The sequence below is a fragment of the Chamaea fasciata genome, unplaced genomic scaffold (genome assembly GCF_029207755.1).
Source record: "Chamaea fasciata isolate MVZ Bird 193981 ecotype frontalis unplaced genomic scaffold, bChaFas1.0.hap1 SCAF_5, whole genome shotgun sequence".
Classification (NCBI taxonomy): domain Eukaryota; kingdom Metazoa; phylum Chordata; class Aves; order Passeriformes; family Sylviidae; genus Chamaea; species Chamaea fasciata.
The window spans coordinates 72,399,381-72,419,418 of NW_027094090.1; the positions used below are offsets into that span (position 1 = coordinate 72,399,381).

At 38.7% G+C, this 20,038-nt stretch overlaps 1 protein-coding gene across 1 annotated transcript in view; it reads right to left on the minus strand.

Moving 5' to 3' along the window:
- The window catches only part of PIK3C2G (phosphatidylinositol-4-phosphate 3-kinase catalytic subunit type 2 gamma), a 192,514-nt gene that overhangs the window by 44,616 nt on the left and 127,860 nt on the right, over positions 1–20,038 (minus strand). Inside the window, exons 25-26 of the mRNA XM_066184438.1 lie at positions 9,863–10,019; positions 5,864–5,973 (exon numbers count right to left, since the gene is read on the minus strand). Coding sequence (XP_066040535.1) covers positions 5,864–5,973; positions 9,863–10,019 — 267 coding nt within the window. The remainder of the gene's footprint in view (positions 1–5,863; positions 5,974–9,862; positions 10,020–20,038) is intronic.

A 20,038-nucleotide genomic window follows, 5' to 3' on the forward strand; every position in this document is an offset into this window, starting at 1 on the left:
AAACAGGCCTCAGCTTGTAAATTAGTACTAATTCAGACATCATCACTACACAGAACTGCCTGATACCAAACTACCACTGTTCCTTCCATGGGTCCATTAGGCTTCTAAAATACTTTTAAAACCCAGATTGCTAATCACACACTTTAGATCTAAACAGAGCCTTGTGTTGTCACTGTTGCAGATTTTCCCTGTGAGTTACTTGAAATGATTACATCCAAAATCAAATAAGAACAGAAATATAAGTTGTTTTCTCCCTCTCTCTGTTTAGTCTGCATGCAGTCCTCTTTGCTAGGATAGAAAACATTAAGCAAACCTTATTACATGTAATCAACAAAGAATTCAAGGCCTCTTTGCTATTCTGATGCCATCTCAGAACGTGTCTCCTCAGCAAGGTAGAACAACTCTGCTTGTGGATCTCTGCACTTTCTCTCAAGGGGAAATCTGTTTTAGGAAACCCTCTTTCCCAAAAGCTGCTGCCTATGTATGGTGCAATGGGGCACATCAAACCCGTGTGTCTTATATTTTTGAGATTTTGCAGTTTATTTTTGGCTTGGATTAGTTCAGTGACCCAGTTTATCACGTCGTGGTACCTGATTCCCCTTTCTGCTAGCATTTTTAAAGTTCATCCAGAAGACCAGTGGTGGAAGTTTCTACTTGAACTCTCCCAGATCCCCATACACCTTCTTTTCTCTAGCCAGTTTAAGCTTAGCAACAGTTGAAAGGAGTAAGGTCATGAGTATTCTTTGTAAAAATCCTCCTCTTGCTCCCTGGCCATCACCACCTTTGCCGGTGCCCAAAGCTGGCTCTGCCTTCACAAAGATTAAAAAAAAAGTATCTTATTTATTTTAGAGCTCTGAAATGGTCCAGAGATAGCTAAACTAAGTGAACAGTACAAAGGGTGTTAAAAGCGGAGGTTAATCAGAAGAAAACAGGAAACTGTCAATAGCTAGAGTAATATCAGCAGTGGATCCAAATATTGCCAACACAGTTTTCAGAGAGAAAAATGCTATTTTCCACATGACAATAACTGTTTACCATGCAGATTGGTGTCTGACCTACTTCTCAGAAAAGAAAGTTAAATATCTGGGATTATTGGAAAGTAATGACTTTCTGCTTTCCACCTGCTGAATTGACTTTGAATTTCAGATTTGGCTTCGGTCTTTCTACAGAGCTGTCAAATTACAGTATCAGGTAAAACATGAACAGACTGGCTGGCTGCTTGTGTAAGAGGAGATGGGTGAAAAGTTTGGCTAATGCTTTCAAGAGTGACGTGGTATTTTGTGACTTTAGTTTTAGGAAGCAGACACTCCTTGTGGGACAGGTATCCTGAGGGCTGGTGCTTAGATTTTTCAGGAGACACCAGCCTTTATACACAGCACATTCAGCCATTATTACTGACTAATTATCAAGGCCTTAGTCTTGCTGGATATTTCTTTATCTTTCTTGATGGTGTCCTGCTTCTCATTTCCATTTAGGCCTGAAAATCATTTAGGGTATAATGAGAAAAATTTATTTTCAAGGGATTCTCAGATGTCAATGAACAGTGTTTCATTTATATTCCACATTTCCATCCATGAATTTACCAAGCTCCATTTTAAAACAAATTGAGCAGTATGCCCCGTATTAATAGTTTTCCAGAATATTACTGCTTTCAGCAATGGACCTTTTATAATAAGAATTCCTCAAAAATTATAAATTCAAGGAGGAAGTCTGTCTCCTGTTCCTTTGGGGCACATTTACCATAACCTTTAAAAACTACTTGAACATCACTGAAATAAAGTTTAGTTTTGTAGTTTGGTCCATTCCCTTTCAGATACCACCGACTTTCACTGTGTTTCACCTGTTTGGGAAATTTCTTTCTGAAATACCCTCAGCCTCCTGAGAGAGTGGCTGATCAGTTTGAGATCAGCATTATGTTTTGAAAGGAGTTTCAAAACTGTGGATTGTCCAGCTTGAAACTGCTGGCATTTGTGATTTAGAGTGGATATGCCTGACTTGGGCAATGACAGGTACCCAAAAAATGAGTCCATTAATAAGTAAACAAAGCAGCTGACCCAAGCAGCACCCCCCTCTGTCAGGCTGCTGAAGATATGCAATGTGCTCCCCCGGTAATTGGCAGTTCCACCCTGCATCTCTTATTCATGGGTTTCTATGAGTGGGTTAGATTGCACACTGCAATCAATTGAAATCAACTCCATTCATTGCATTAGGCTAACTTTATCCTCTTAAAACCAATTTTAAATATACATCCCTGTGCAGGCACATTAAAAATGTCAGGCAGCCTGCCACGCCATGCTGACATTTGAAGACATCTGCAGAAAAACCATAGAGGAAATTTATATCCAGAGGTAAGATGGGTTTCCAGTTTCTGATAAAACCTTGTTGTAGGGGGAAGAGGAAAGGAGGGAGGGTAAGGATCAAACTGAGTTTCAAGGATCAAATCGAGTTCAGGGCAGATGCTGGAGAGACAACGATGTTTCATTTGGCAGTAGGTGCACAGGGCTGACAAGGAAACACAGAAACTCTTGTTTAACTCTCAATTGGTGCATTGTTTACCCACGATGTGAGGGTGTGACCTTCCAGAGGGCTGCGAGCTGGGAGGCTGAACGCTGCCGCTCATCAGCTCGTAACAGGGAGCTGACCCCGTGTGAGAGGAGCTGCACACAAATGACACCACAGACTGTCGTTGCACATGACTTAAATCAAAAATGAGACCAAAGGAATTCAGTAAAACACAGAATGTTTTATGAGCCTGAAAGGGGTCAGTACATTACAGTCCAAACTCCGACACAATTGTTCTGCCGGCCAAAGAGGTGACGGCAAAGAACAAATTAACACCGTTCTACCCTGGAGCGTTTGTGACATCATTCATCATTTCGTGTTGATTTTAAACCACGCTAGAGCCAATGTCAGTGTTACTGCTAAACCAAACTCAGAAAATTGCTGAGAGCAACCCATTTCTACAGAAATACAGAGGAATACTGTTCTACTGTTTCCACTAGCAGAAGACTGGGATTTTCGGTGGATACATTATATGATTGAATCTGAAAGATTACAATAACTACCTTGTACTTAGAACAAGAAACAACTTTCTGTTGGCAAGGTTTAACATTCCAATTGACCACACTCCTTGTCCAAAAAAGAACTTTTAAAAAAACAATGAAGTGTTTTTTGAAGCAATTACAGAGAAAAAGGAGCTACAAATTGTGAGGCATTTGAGAACTACTAGAAGTTGTGCTAATAATCAGAACTTCCAGTTTCCTTGACTTTCTAAGGGCAGCTTTAAAAATAAGTACAGGAATAAGTCAGAGATTGACCATGGAAAGCATGTAACTGGATTTTTTCTCATATCAATATTTTGTCTAAAAAGGAGATAAGGAATAAAGATGATGTATGTAACACAAAGCTCACAAAAATATCAGTATATTTACATTCCTAAAGCCAGGTTGTCAAGTGCTTTTACAGATGGACAGTCTCTGCATGGATCTGTGTGTCAGGCCATCCCAAAGTCTTTGGTCTGAAAAGTGTCTGGATACAATTTCCAGAATTTAAAATCCTACTAGACATGAGGCCTGATATTATTCCCAAGTTCAAACATGTTGAAATGTTAATACATTTTTTGAATTAACATAAATAATGTTCAAATTAATAGAAAGTAGAATGAAGAAGAAAAGAAACTCCAAGAGAAATGAGATGCATGGAAATTCATGAACTAATGTAAAGGGATTTTCTTATTGCAAATGAACATTTATAATACAAATATATCCTAAGAATATTAATGAACAAAATATGCACTCTAGCAATATCTGTCTTTTCAATGTGATGTAATGATGGACAATAACACAGCTTCATCATTTTGAAGGAAATTGGAGCTCTGGAGTTCACAGAATGCATTTTAGGAGAAAATGCAGTTTCAAATAAGAACAAAGCCCACAGCACAACTACTTTGTTGATGTGCAGGAACTGAGTGGAATATCCTTCATTTCCTTAACACCATCCTGAACAAGAAATCTAAGGGGAAGAAGGACATTCTGGCCTCTGAGTCCTACCAATAGTCTCTGTGAGCTGAGCAGGATTTCCTGTGCTTAATACAAAACTCTTCCAGGCAACAAAGCACATCAGCTCTTCCAAAACAGCACTGGCCTTATTCCACGTGCTTTGGCTGAGGAAGACCGCAGGTGAATTCCCTTTCAGAACTCCCTAACCCCCAAAAGAAAGTGTGTGGAGATCCAGCTCTGCCCTGAACCAAGTCTTACTCTTCCAGGCAAGCAAGGCTGCAGTGATGCCAACCCTAACCATAACTGACCCAGCTGAGAGCTGATCCCTTCTACATCCGGAGGGGCACCAGCTCTGAGCTTTGCATGACACTGATGCAATTTTCACTCTGAAGACTCAGATTTTCCTGCTTGTTTTGTGTATCCCAGCCCATCTTCACTAACTAAACACACTGAGTATTTTGCCCATGAGAGACAGACACAACCACCTGAACTAGCTGACAGAATCAAGACTTTTGCAGTTTAATTAGAAACTGCATGTTTCCTATTTGAAGTGGAAATATAAGTCTGAAATTTGGGAATATGTGAAATTTTAAAGGAAGGGATGGTAGGAGTTGATGGTAAATGTGAAGCTGTAATTAAATTTTAAAATATAACAATCTTTCTAAGGGGCAGGAGCGAAAGCATATGAAAAAAGCAAGTTTTACAGGAAAAGGTACACAGTGCTATGCTGTGGATGAAGTCATGGAACAATAGTTCGGTTTGTCAAGTCCTTCTTTTCTTTTCTTTTCTTTTTTTTTTTTTTTTTTTTTTTTTTCAAAGAAAGGTCACCCTTAAACTCTCTAGGTCTCTGCCCCAGCCTTCTCCAACCTTGCTGCCTTGGTTTCCTCAGGTTGTAGCAGATTCTAGTGCATGGAAAGGAGACATAAAAACAGGACACTTTTAATTTCCCCAAAATTTTGTGAAGTCAGAGGAGTCTGAGTTGCTTTGCATGTGTAGGGGGTGCCCAGGGAGCAGGAATTTATAGTCCTTGGGAAATGATGGTGTTGCTCAGGGCAGACTCTGACAGGGAGATTTTGTCTCATGCTGTGCCTAGAATTGCAAAGTGGGTTTCCAGTTCCACATAAATCTCCTCTCATTCCATCCATAGCACTATCACACGAACAGCTGGAATTATATGTGATGCAGTGGCCTGACCTGAAAGATCAGGACTGAGGGTCTTGGACTGGCTCTATGCATTTCAGCTTCAGCTCCTCCTCATTAATCCCCAGCTCTTATCATGAACAAGTGAAAGGTTTCATTATCCTAACACAAATGGAGCTTTAAATGTACCTCTACTCACACACAAGGCTTTCCTGTGATTGATCTGTTAATTGTTTAAAAGCAAGAGCCAGCACTGTTTTGCAGATGGAGAAACCATGGCTAGCAAAGTAACTTCTCTGAGGCAACACAGAAGGTCAAAACAGGAAGAGAAAAAGGAGTAAAATGCAGAAATTGAGGACTCTCACTCAGACTATTAACAGGTTGAACCTCTTTAGCAGTCCAAATCTGTTTGCATGTAGCTGCTGCATTTAAAAACAGAGAGAACACACTAGATACAAATCAGGATGGCTTCACCATGGCAGCCTATGAAATCTCCAGGCACTGAGTAAGTGACTTGCTACAAGTGTACCACAAATGTACAACTGTTTCTTCCAGAAATTTGAGGGAATTGGTTATAACATGCATAAAGAATGACTTTTAAAAGTAAACATGTGAAGACAAACTATCCTTTTTGTGTAATTTCCCTGATTAGGCTTCTTAACATAAGAGAAAAATTGCTTCATGCCTGAAGAAGACAAGGTTTCTAGATTATATTCTGGTTTTACCTTGTAAAGTAGCTTGTAGCCTGGAGATCTGAGTCCTGAGGACGGAGGTTATCATACACATATTTCAGATCCTGGATGCTGTTTAGCTCAGGCAATCCTGCATGCAGCATCTAAATGTAAAGTAATATTAGAGCATTAGTCCACTGTTCTACTGAAAAGAAATTTAAATGAAATGGGCCTAAATGAGAGAAGAAAACTTTTACACCAAAACATCTTGTAAAACAGTTTTGCTGATCTGAAAAGTGGTTCTGCTTGCTAGAGCAATGCCTGGAATAATAAAGTGAATATATTGCATTGTAAACCTTCACACTGAGGCACCTGAAAGAGGCATGGGTCAGAATCAATGATCCATTTCTGTTATTTATTTTCTCTTCGGACACCATATCCTCAAGGAGTGTATAGCTAAGCCTCCTTCAGATCCTTCTAATGGTGATAAAGGGAAGGTGACCAAATTCATCCACCTGAACAATAGTAACCACATTTCTGTTATGCTCACAGCATTGTCTTAGCCCTAATTCAATTTTGTGCAACATCACCCTCTCATTTGTAACTCCTGGTTCCACCATCACTGCTCTGGGCTCCTCCTGCAAAGGGATCACAGATTCACTCCCTTTACAGTCAGAGGAGGAGAAAAGCTTCTTCAGACATTGATTCATGGCAGGGGCCCCGAAGTGGGCAGTGAGAACTGCCCTCAGGAGTGGGTATCATCCTCCATCAATGAGGGGCAGAACTGTTCTAGTTAGCCAGCCAGATTAGATTCAAAAAAACAAATATGCCAATATTCCCCTTGCAAAGTAAAAAACTTGAGGAGATTAGACAGCTCAGTGTGTCCGATTGCCCATACAGCTCTCTCCAGGCATTTTCAAATGTCAATGACAACAATTGAATTTACTCACTTCAAAACCTACAGATTTTTCTCAGCAATCACAGCAAGTTGGGTGTGATGCTTTTTTTGTGTGTAATGCAGAAGAAACAACACCCCTTCAGATTGCTCAGATGGAAATGTATCTGAATTTGCAGTCACTGCTGTGTATTCTTCATTGATATTTATGCCTAGCTCAGACAGGAAGACCCACTGAGTTTTTCAAGTAACAGCAAAGAAAAAAAGGAAGCATTGATTTTATTTTAAGGTTATTCCTTCAAACATTCTCAACATTCGTACATTTTCTTTTTGGCATTATGAGGAAAATCTTCTTCAGCCCCATCCCAAGCTACCACTGGACAGTTTGATTACTGTCCTCACAGAATTTTGACTGGCAAGGAACAGAGAGGCAGAAAGCTCAATGAGGTGAATTAAAGTGAGTTGACAGCAGGGACAATAACAATATTCAGCACTGAAGGACACACGGTGCTATTTATCAATATACCTTCAACCCATTTATAAAAGATGATAACAACTCCTGCCCCTTTGGATTAAAAAAACCCCAAGGTTATTGCATAGGCAAATAAAGCTCCTTGCCCTTCACCAGAAAAGGGAGTGATAAAGTCCCTTTTAATAACTTTCCATATGAAAAAACAAACTTTATTGCAGTAATGGAGTTTGCATCTCTTTAAAGTAGTCAGAAGGTGTTTGTGTCCTGCCATCACTCTCTTTATAATAGCTCACATCAAGTCTTTAATGAGAGCAAAGCTGAGGAACTACAGGCATTTACACAGCTGAACTCTGACAGCAGACTCTTGGGTCTCCCACTGATTTTTCTGCTTTTGAAAGTGATGGAAACTTCATGGATTATTTCTTACTCCCCAGTAGCAAATGTCAGTACAGTTTTAGAAACTTGCTGCTCATCACCAAGAAATAATATTAATTCCCAAACTGGGCCAAAAATCCCTTAATTTGTTCACAATCATGTTTGCTAGAAACCACTAATTATCACTGATCACCCAGGGTATGATTTACTACTCAGTGAATATTCTGTGAATATTCTGTGGATTCAGTGTAACATTCTGTGGAGTACACTGTTTTTTTTTTGAAACAATCTTATTTTAAATCTTTTTGAACTATGATTTACAAATGGCATCTGAGAAAACAAAATGTGGGAGTAGAATTAAAGATTAATGATGCAGGATCCAAACAGTGAGAGAAATCTTAGACTTTCACTGATACAAATAAGCAGTGATTAGTTAATCTTATTCCTCCATGATGACATCTGAAATTCTGTGTGAAAATGAATTCAAAGAGGAACTTCACAGTCTATTTATTTTGTCCAGAAATGATCCATGGAACTGAAACATTTTGATATGTACATTTTCTGACCAACTTCCCACTTCAAGTGCAGAAACACCTTTCCAAATATTACTGGCCAAATAAAGTTACTCTCAAAGTGGTCTGGTTTAACTCCTTTTGCTATGAGGAGTTTGTTGATGGGGTGTGAGTGTGCTGCCAGCTTCATATTTTTCAATTATGAAGTGCAACACAACTGACTGAGCTGCAGCCCACTGTCAAATATTAAGAAATATCTGGATGCTGACTTTTATCTCAGCTCTATTACCTCTGCTACAAGATCAGCAGAAACAAAAGATGCAGCAAGTCCTGAATACAGACAAACATGAGTTTTGGCCAGAGAGTTATTTCAGATCTCCTGCCAGGAGCATTTTCCTAACATGCTCTCTATTATCCCAGAGTAATCTAACACCATTTTCTCTTACAGAAAGAGGGACTGCACTGGGGATAAGGAGATGGGCAGGAGATGTGGCTTTATTTAGGCAACCTGTTCAGAAATGCAAGGGATTACTGCTGTGGATGAGAGAACAGGCTGATCCTGAGCTTTCTTGAGGCTTTTTGACTTGGACAGGATCTCCTACAACCTCGCTCTGCCCTGCTTCCAGAGGAAAATCGTGCTTTATGATGGGAAGGCTGTTTTGTTGCACCTTTGTGCTACTAAGCAGCAAGTTCAAGAGGTCTGGAGCAATCCTTCCTGCTCCATGTTAGGGAATTTCTCACTGAATCACTCCATGTGAACCCATGCACAAGATGGAAGAGGCAAGGGGAGAGATTCCTTCGATTTCTCTCTCCCTCCCCCACTGCACAAGTTGGAGGTGATAAAATAGTGTTTACAGAGCAATTTTTGGCTGTACCCCAATCTCAGCAGCTCTGTTTATAAGGCCATGTAGACTTTTTCATGCACAGACCACTCCCCTAGGTTGTGGGGCCCTGCACACAAATTTTGGATTGATATCTTAGCCAACCATCTTAGCAAGGATTAATGTAATACTCTGTTGTATCCATGAAGGGGAAAATCATTTACTTTTCCCACAAAAGTAAATAGAGGCATAAATCAGATATGGAATTTGCCACAGCACATGAGTCAGTAGGAGTACTTAAGGATAAAAAAAGAACTCCTAGAGGCCTTAAAAATCTATACAAAAGAATTTTATAACCTGTGTCAATATGGACACTGCCCTCTTTCCTGTGTTTGCCATCCTAGGAAAGGACTGTGGAAATGTTCAACCCCCTCATTCTAACAGCGTCATTGTAAGTGCAGTGCTGCTAAGTACTGTCAGATCACCCACCCTGTGAAATATTTAGCTTGCTTTGTCTTGCAGACATGAACAGGAATGGTAAATGAAGCCCTAGAAAAAGGGCTGAGTGAAATTCCTGAATGCAAAACTTTTACGCAGCTTCTATTGCAGTTTTCTCCTATTTCATAAAAAACAACACCAAAAAACCCAGCCAAACAAAAAAACCCCAAAACATAAACAAAACAAAACAAAACAACCAACCAAACAACCCCCCCTAAAAAACCCAAAAAAACAAAAAACAAACAAAAAAACCCCACCAAAAACCATTATAAAATGGAAAAACACCCATTAGCTTTCCTTTTCTCAGAAACTGGTACTGAAAAGTGGACAGCTTCTTTGCACAGGAAGTGCAGCACTAACATTATCAGCCGTGCACCTGATGCCTCTTCAAATCCCAGTGCTACTGGAAGCAGCACAGATGTGGCAAAAGGGAAGAGAACCCCAGAGGAAATTGATTTTTGGTTTCGTCCTCGAGCTTACCATCTCTAGCAGGTTCAGGAGTAGCTGGCTGTGTTTCCTGACTATATTATAAGCTCGACAACAAAGCTCCACAAACTCCTGAAAACGCTGTGGGTTTTTTCCACCCTCTGTGATGAAATACTCCATCTCTGATGTGAAGATGAAGGGAGCTCGGTCCCTGGAAAAGAGAACAATTACCTGAGAAATTTCACCCCAAATAGCTAACCATGCAAGACAGTAAATATTTGTAACTCATTATTCACATTTGTGTTTTCCAGCATTACCTTCCTCATTATTTCACCTCTCCCTTTCTCAGTGTGGGAATCTCTGTTGCTCTGTCTGGTGTCATTAACTGGGGCAGAGAAAGGTTTGACAGCGAGTTTCCAAGAGAGAAATCCAACAACTGAACAAGTGTTTTCTTCTGGTTCTTCTTCGCTTTTATTTTAAAACTCTCATTGCTTTAATTTCTTGAATCCAGCCTAAAAGTGAATCTGGAAACAAGTTCCCTCTTGGTCTTGAAATATTTAAAAGTTGTTCTCAAAGAGGGTGGGTTATAAATATCGACTCCCTTCTAGGCAAGAAGGGAATTTAAGAAAAAACCCCTACTCCCCCACAATCCAACAACAAGCAAACCCCAAGGTATGATGCTATCATTAAATATACACCATCCTGAAGAGATGATTCTGACTCAAGTTAAAACAGAATATAAATACATTGTCTTGTTTTCTCTACAGTTACTCTGTGTTCACCCTTGGGTAAATAAGGTGCAGAATCTGACAACATGGCTTGCCTTTTTTTCTTGTCACCAGCACAGTTTGTGGCTATGGCATGCTATTGCAGAAGAAAATAGATTAGCCAGGCTTCTCCTAACAATCCTATCATTCAATAGTTCCAGAAAGGCCTGATAAACTGCATCCTCACAAAGAAAAACCTACTGCAGTGATTTACTCATCACAACTGTGTACACAGAACCATGTAAACAGATTAGAGGGCTCTGTTCCAAGGCAATATACAGTGTGTTAACCCTTAATTCAAAATAGATTTAAATAAACTCAGTGTTCCTGGTAAGTTCAAATGCAGAAATAAATTTCAGGATGTGTGTTTCTTGCTAAAACCTCAAACATGGAATGAGGCAACCCATTGCTTCCTGATGCATTCACAAATGAGACAGATGAGCTTTCGCGGGAGTTTTCCTCACCTTCCCATAAAAGTGCCTGCCTTACATTACTGCAGGAAGAAAAACAAGTTGTCATGAGATTAGAGGCTACAGCTGGAAGTTTAAGTCACAGCAAATGCTCAGGTGGCTTTCCCACTTTTATGTTTAGAAACGCTTCCATGGCAGCCAACTCTGAATCCACATCTCCCATGGTTATCTTTCACCTACAAGCAGTCCAGGCCACTAGGGTGGTTTTTTTTTTTTTTTTTTTTTTTTTTTTTTTTTTTTTTTTTTTTTTTTTTTTTTTTTGTTTTTGTTTTTTTTTGTTTTGTTTTTTTTTTTTTTTTTCAATATATATATCTATTATTCAACTCAGCAAAGTAGTGCCGGGCATGATGAAGGCCCACAAAAAAAATTCTTTCCCTCCACATTTTTCTGTATGATGTTAGATGTGAGTGCACATTTGGAAGGTTATATTAAAGTGTGACTGTTACACAGTTACTTTGTAGTTTTGTGCTGTAGATCTCAAAGAACTACAAATTTGTGTCTTTTATTGATTTCTGAGAGTTGAAGTTTTCCCAGAACCTTCTTTCACTCATTCATTCGTCTTTTATCTTATTTTTATCAGTTGTATTAAAAAAAGAAAAGGTAAATAAATTGATACAATTAGAATAATGAAATTCAATTTGTTGAAGCCCATAGGAAAGAGAGAGATAGGGAAAATTATTAACGTTAACATCTTGAACAGAAGGCCAATCTAAATCCTGATTTGCAAGCATTTTAGCATCTCAAGAATGTCTAAACCCCAAATTTGTTCTTGGGCTGAAATATTCCAAATCAAAAACTACCGCTGTAAATATGATGCATTTTGCTCAAAATTCATATTTTATTTCTGATGTCTAGCTGCATCAAGAGACACAATTACACCATGAAAACACAGCCCTTTCTGAGCTAGTCCCAGTCTCCCACATTGAGCTACTTGAGCTGAAAATAGATACTGCAATCAGAAATTACTTTACTGGAAGAAATATGGTGTTTAACATTGCTGGGTTGGGCTGTGGGCCAACTTCCCCATAACGTAATAACTACAACATTAGTCAATCCTCTTATTGTTGTTGCTAAAGGATCTGTGCGAACACACAACTGATATTTTAATATTTACATTATTTATAGTGTAATTTTACTTGTGGGATGACTGAAAGCAGTTTTACAAGGTTCTTAAATTTCTCAGTATCTTTTGTGAGTGTGTTCTAGGGTGTTAGGCCAGTACTCCCTTGTCAACATGCAAAATATGACGTAGGAATTCGATTTCTCCAGGTCTGTTTAAGGCCTTTTGCTAACAGAGCCTCTCCCACAAGGTAAACCCTGCAACACTTGGATGCTGAAGCTCCATTAAAGACGCTGGTTGTTCACAAAGGGAACACTTTGCAATGTAAATTTAAAAAAAAAAAAATCCCTCACATAAAGCCAACTTTATAGATTATGGGAAACAAGAACCACTAGAAGGAACAACACAGCCATTTCTCACAACAACATTAAAAAATAAAGTTTCAGTGGGAAGAGATGCTTGAAGAGAACATAAAAGATTCTGAAAAACCAATTGACAGGATGAATGTCTGTGCATAGATTTAAAGTGTTCCTTGCTGTTTTCACAAACTCCTTTGGGTAATAAAAAAATTGAAGGGAAAATTCTCCAGCAAAATTACAAACAGCCAAGTCCAGTCACTGCCCATCATGATGGGAAAATTTTCATCAGCAAATAGAGACTGTTTTAGCCTCCAGAAAGAGAGAAACAGGGTGTGCCCTGCTGTTGCATGTACCACATACACCCTGTGCCAAAGAACCTCACCCTGGTGCTGAATTTCTATATTTAAATCAGGACATCTTTAAAGGGCAGATTGCCAAGATTACGTTCCATTCTGGCATTTATTCAGGAGATGAACAGTGCATCCAAAGGCCTGGTAACAACAGCCTTCACTTGGACCTCTATCTATCACACACCTTGCTCACATGAGCTTATCTAAAAGTTACAAACATTAAATACTTCTCACTGCAAAACACCCTCAAGATCACAGCTAAGGCCCATAATACTTTATATGCATGAGATCTTGGATGACCGATAACTGTGCAGCAGCCAAAGGGACAAGATTAGAGGCCTAAAATCTGTATTGATACAACTTGCTGCCTCCATCAAACTGAAGAAATGCCTGGCATCAGTGTAAAAAACCTGGTATTATGAAGTACTTTCAAATAAAAGCCCTTTACCATATCTCGGTAGACCAAAAGACTTTTTTTTTTTTTTTTTCTTATTTATGGTGTGCTAAAGAAATATGGAATTGAAGTATTGTTGAATGACCTCTATTGTGTAATTACAATGTCCGGTACCATTATTTTTTAGAAAAGAAAAGCCTCACTGAGAGAACTAGTATGACTTGAGATGGACCAAAGATGTACAGCCAATAAACCCCTCAAAAATCATTAAAGCTACCATATCACATCTTGCCTACTCTTTTCTTTCCTTTTTTCTTTTTCCCCCACTAAAGCCCTAGATGAGATTAATGAACCCTTTGGTTTTATGGTAGAAATCGGTCAAAAAGGCAATACTGCTGTTTATGACAGAGTCTGATTGCAGTCCTGGACTTTAAAGACTAATACTTTACTATGGCTGTGACAAAAGAGTTTACTCAAGCCATTCAGAGGGAAACAAGGCTACTTTATGGTTTTTTTTTTATTATTTTATTTTATTTTTTTTTTTTTTTGTGTGTGTGTGTGTGTGTGTGTTTGTGTGTGTTTTTAGAGATTTGAGATCTTCATGGGAATGTGTTTTGCAGTTCCTCTGGAGATAATGAATGTTTGGATGATAAATCATGAGAGAGAAAAAAAGAAAGGAAACCTCAAGGAAATTAAGAGATCATCACACAAAAATAAACTTAGTCTGGGGTGATGGGAACATCTACTGGGACTTCACTGTGGGATAGAATTATGCTGCATTCCAAGAAATCCAGCAAGAGCATCAGGATTTGTTATGAAACTCTAGATATAAACTGATTAACAAAGCTAAATGGTTTTAGTTTTTTCTACTCTGAATCTCACGGTACAGAACATTAAAGAATGATACACTGACTTCTTTTTATATTAAGTAGGGAAAACATATGAGATAACCAACAACAAATGACCTTTGCTGTGATCCAATCTAAGATTCCCAATAGTGCAGTTATGGAAAAGTCCAAGTCACACACATGAATGCAATGAGATCAAACCTGTTGTACTCCAAGTTTTCATTTGGACAGTGTGTGAGAAACCACACAGAACTCTTTGCTATTTAAAAATCAGCTGCTCAGCAGCAAAACCCCCCATATATTCCCTGACTGGTTTAAAATCATTTTGGCTGAGTCAAGAGTGACTGATAATAATCAGCATGACTATGTGGAATTTAGATGTATCCAATAAAATAGGAAAAGCTTTTAGGGAGTGCTTGACTGCTGACATCCTTTGCAGCAAAAGCCAAAAGCTTATTGAGGAACACAAAATAAATGAACATGAGTGCTTATTTCTCTAAAGCCAAGTGAAAATACTTAATCACAGTAATCACAGACATTTGTAGACACAGTAAAAAACCATAATCAATGGCACTCTTTTTATATATTAAGAATTGAAACAGAGAACAATCACACAACACAATTCATCAACAGCAAACAGAAAGAAATATGCCTGGGCCATGGGAGAAACTCCATTTTTCTTCTTATCAGGACAAGATCATAAACATGCTTCTGGGATCCTTATTTAGACTATTCTCAAAGATTTTTATGATAGAGTCCTTCAACCTCCCTATCAAATTTCTGTTTCAGGATGTCCTCTCACAGCATTTTTTTCCCTAATGCCTAATCTAACTCTTGCTGTGCTTTCATCTTATTTATTCTTGCTTTTTCCTGAGGGAACATGAAGATCCCATCTTCCATAAAGCAGCCTCTAAAGTATTTGCAGACTATTACTATGTCTTTCCTCAATCTTCTGCAGACAACTGCTTCTACCTTTTCTAACAAGTCCTGTATTTCAGATGTCCGAAGATTTTAATTGCTTTTTTCTGGACTCCTTGTAATTTCCCAGGGTTTCTTATCTCCATCTTTCTAAAAGTAAAGTGTTAAAAATATTCCAGGGGAAGTTTTCCCAGTGCAAAGACAAACAAAAGGATTACTTCAAATTTCAAGCTTTTCTATCCAATATCATACATTAACTAATATTTGGCTGTGGAAAAATAGTAAAGAGGGTTCTCATATCCCTGTCTAAAAAAGTCCTAATAGAAATTTTCACAACCAAAACCTTGCACAAAGGGCCTCTACCAATAATGAACAAACACATTCTCTATCCCATCATACTGGTTACTAATGAAAATACTGAAAGATGCCACGTATAAAGATGTTCCACTTCGCCTGTTTTTTAGTTCATACTCTGCCAAAACCTGAAAGATGTCAGTAAATTGGAGTGAGCCACCAACATTATGGTGGAACTTGCCTGTAAGAAGAGGCTGAGGAATGTGGGCTTGTTTACCCAGGAGATGAGAGGTTTTCAAGAGGCCAAAGGGGATTTTCTTGTGTCTACAGAAGGCTCTAAAACAGATGGATCCAAACAAGAATAAGAGAAACTGAACCAGCTGAATTTCTGACCTGCCATACGGAAAAAAAGAACCAAAAAAACCAAAACACTCAAACAAACCAAAAATTCCTCTCTATTAGGAAAAGTAACTATTGAAACAGGTTGCCTTGGAAGATTATCCTGGGAGGTTTCAAGACTTAGCTGGACACAGCCTTGAGTAAACTGGTCTGAATTTAGCACTGATCTCATTCCCAACACACAGAAAGTTTTCTGAATGCCCCAAGCATCTTTGGTTAAAGTAAATGACATGTCCTTGACAATTAAAACTTAGACCTTATTTTTTTTTTTTAACCTATAGTCTTAAACTAAATGACCAGGCCTATACCAGGGTGCATGATTTTAACTCTATATTGTGCCATTTTTGCCTCCGTTTGAGATATCTACTGCAAGAAAAGATTTCAGATTACAGACCTGAAGGTTCATTTCTGATTGCAGTTTTAGCCACAGTGTTTTTTTATATTAATGTCTACCTTTAGAGCCAGAAACATTAAACTAGAAAGAATTTCCTGAATTCCTTAGGTAAGTAGTTCTTAAACTATTATGGCCTTATTTATTGATTAAGTTAATTCTTCTTCTATGTACATCAAGTTTTCTAATATTATTTTTTTATTATCACAGCCTCAATGTTAGCTCAGTCAAATTACTGTGTTGAACATACCCACTATTTTGATCAGCCATAAAAGAAGTATTTATACATTGGGCTGTCCTATCCTGGAAGATTTATGTGTTCCTGTCAGTAACTGAGTTGGTCACATCGAGATTTAATCATGTTTAATGGATATAGTGGAAAACAAGCTGTAATCCTCTCCTAAGGTAAGAACTCCGATTCATCATTCTGTTAACACCTAGTTTCCCTGCCTTAGGTTGCAATGCAAGATGTAACCAGAAGTATGTATTCTGTTAGCATGTGTTAAAACGAGGTGGGGCAGTGTTTCTTTATCTCTTCCATGACCCATTCCTCACCCAGGGAGATATCTTCTTTTAATGGGCCATCACTGCCTGACTGATAAAATGTTAATCCTCCCATTGTGAGATGCTCCACCTCACAGGAGATGGAGGAGCCAAGCATTCCTACCTGGATATAATCTGAGGTTTGGAAATCCACAGCAGCCTTTTCCACTGGATTCCCAGAGGAAGACTGGACCCATCTACACCACCACTGGATTTTCAGAGGCAAATGACATCCTTCTGCAGGACCACTGCTTCAGCAGAACCACATCTGGCACTCCAGGAGGACTGCAGCCACCATTTATTTCTCCAGACTGCTACCAACAGCCAGACTGGCAGGGTGTCAGGTTGTATTCTGACTATGTCAGGAGGTTTTTGTTTTGTTTTGTTTTTGTACTGCTGCATTTTTATTTTTAATTTTTCTAGTTGAGAACTGTTATTCCTATTCCCATATCTTTGCCTGAAAGCCCCTTAATTTCAAAATTATAATAATTCAGAGAAGGAGAGTTTGTAACCCTCCCACAGAGCAAGGAAATTGGCAAGGCTCATAATGGGAACAAGAAACTAGTTGGAGGCACCTCTGGATGGATTTCAGTCTGGCTGCAGTGCCCAGGCTCTGCTGCAACCTTCAGTTCTGCTGCAGCCTGAGCACAGAGTTTATTGACTTATGTCACAGAATTTCAACCATTCTGTGCAGTTAGCTGATGGTGTACTTTGCAAGATTACAAAAATGATACTCCCTGAAAGAAGATCTGCTCTGCTTTAGGAACATACTTGTCTTGGATAGTGTCAGAACATGGGATCTTCATGTCCCCTCCGGAAAGAGGAAGAATAAATAAGATGATAACACAGCAAGAGTTAGATTAGGCATTAGGGGAAAAAAAATGCTGTGAGAGGACATCCTAAACTAGAAATTTGATAGGTTGGAGAAGAACTTTATCATAAAAATCTTTGAGAATAGGCTAAATAAGAATCTCAGAAGCATGTTTATGATCTTGTCCTGATAAGAAGAAAAATGGAGTTTCTCCTATGGTCCAGGTATATTTCTTTATGTTTGCTGGTGATAAATTGTGTTGTTGTTGTTCTCTGTTTCATTATTTAGTCCTGTTGCAAACATTGACTGGTTAGGAAGCACCCCTGTGTCCAGTTAAGGCCCCTTTTGAGCTGAGCTGGGCTCCTCTATTCCAGCAGATACAGATAAAGCAGCCTGCACTCAGTCACCAGCAATCAGACTGCAAAACAACACCGAGGTGGAGCTCAATTCTTTCTACACTTTACCTTCAATATCCGTATTTGACAGGGCTCAGTGCAGCGTTCCCAATGCCTTATACCATTTTTTTAGACCATCAAATTTTCTGTGTTTATTAGAGTTTATTACTAACCCTATTGATAAATCACTGGAGAGTTCATTCAGAGGGAGATTGGAGCAATTCCTCTTGTTAACAGAGGTTGTTGGACAATTCCTTTTTTTGTCCTGACTGGCCCTCAGCAGTGAAAAACATTCTAAAACTGAGACCCAAATGCTGCCCTAAAAGAAACAGAACAAGTAGGGTTATATGCCCTACCCATGGAATATTCAGCTAACAGGCCTTTTCAGTATGAGATGGATATTTAGAAAACACAGTAATAGATGGTTTCAGGGCATTTGTATATCACCAGGCAAAATAGAGAAATAAACCAGTGATGAAGAAATTGAATTGCAAAGAAATTCCTCGGGGCAGGGGATAAAATCCTACATGAATTAAATACATCAGCATGCTTTCCAGTTAAGGATGGAGGACAAATGCGTAGTGTGCAGAACAAGCAAAAGGAGAAAAAAAAAAAAAAAAGAAAAAAAAAAAGAAGACCAAGAAACAGAGATTAATTTAAAAGTGCTTGATGTATATTTGACTGTGTGTGAGAACAGCTTCCCCTGAATATAAATATACATTTGAGTGCGTGTGAGAACAGCTCTCTGGAGCATAAAAAATGTATAGAAAACCTTCAGAGAAAGGGGTGATTCAATGCAATGTTTCTGATGGGAGCAGGGAGGAGAAAATACATATCTCTATAAACAGTTACACTTTGAAAAGGATAACAAATAAAACCATAATCAAAATGGACAGTGACCATGATGTCTTTCCCCCCTTTTCTTTCTGTTTTATTGTTAAAATTCCCTTCTCTAGAGTCATATCCTACAAAAAAATCATAAGGTGCCTGGTAGAACAAGGAGGAGGAAAGAGGTGGGGAATTTGATAGGAAATCACTTAAATACCTCATGTGCAGCCAACCTCCTAAAGCAGAGAGAATTCTACTGGTGGCTCTGGAAGCATCAAGCAACTTCTCCAGCCCACATAATTGTTAACAAGAATATCTAATCACTTCTTCAAGAAAGTGATGATAGGAAAGCAGTTTATGCCACCATTGGAGTGAAGGAAAAGCCAGGAAGGATTCTGAAAGTTGCAGTAGACAAGAACTGGTTTTCAGGAGACTCAATTCCACAAGAAGAACAAGGCTCTTGCATGAACAGAACTGGATACAGGCAAACCCACACAGACACTGTATGGAAAAAACAGTGCCACGCTTAATTGCCTGAGTGCTTGGAAAAGGATAACCAAAAAAATTGAAGATTTTGAAGTGGGCAGTAAACATACTGTACTCTGATTTCAAAGCATTTCCGTTGAATTTCCTTCACAAGAGGCTATTACTGAAAACAAACCAACATACAACAACCCCAAACAAACAAAACAACAACAAACCCTACAAGCAAACAAACAAAAACCCAAACCCCAAACAAACAAACAAACAAACAAACAAACAAACAAACAACAATGGAAAAGGGCAAGCTATAATCCAGGCTCAATAATTAGAGAAAGTACCAGGCCAGCAAGAATAAATCTTTAGCCCTCAGGGCAGACAATTGTTCATGTGTTCTCAGACTCAGCTCGTGCTTCTGCTGTTCAGTTTTGGACAACTAGAGGCACTTGACTTTCAGAAGTGATGGATTTCTTCCCTGATAAATTGAAGCCCCTTTAGGCCTTGTCACCTTGGAGATGATGCTGTTTCACCTACAGGTTTTTTGTGCATATTTTTGCCTTTCATTCTTTATGTGGATGGCAGTCTTTAAACAGCTGGATAATCTTATTAAGATAATTTGGGCTACTAAGGTGTTTTAAATCAGGAAATAAATTTTTTCCAGGGTTGCAGTCAGGGATTTTTGGAGGGTGGCATACAGGAAGTCCTGAAAGTGGACAGTGGCAAAGAATTAGGAGTTGATCCATCATGTCAGAAAAAAAAAAAAAAAAACTGCAGAGAGTGAATTAATAATGAGACGTACTGAAAATTCCTACTGAAATCTTTCAGTATCTGATACAGGTTGGTACAAGTTTTCATGCACAAATTTAGAAAACAAAAAGTGATTATACTTTTAAGTTTTTACTTTCAAGTTTTAGACTCTATAT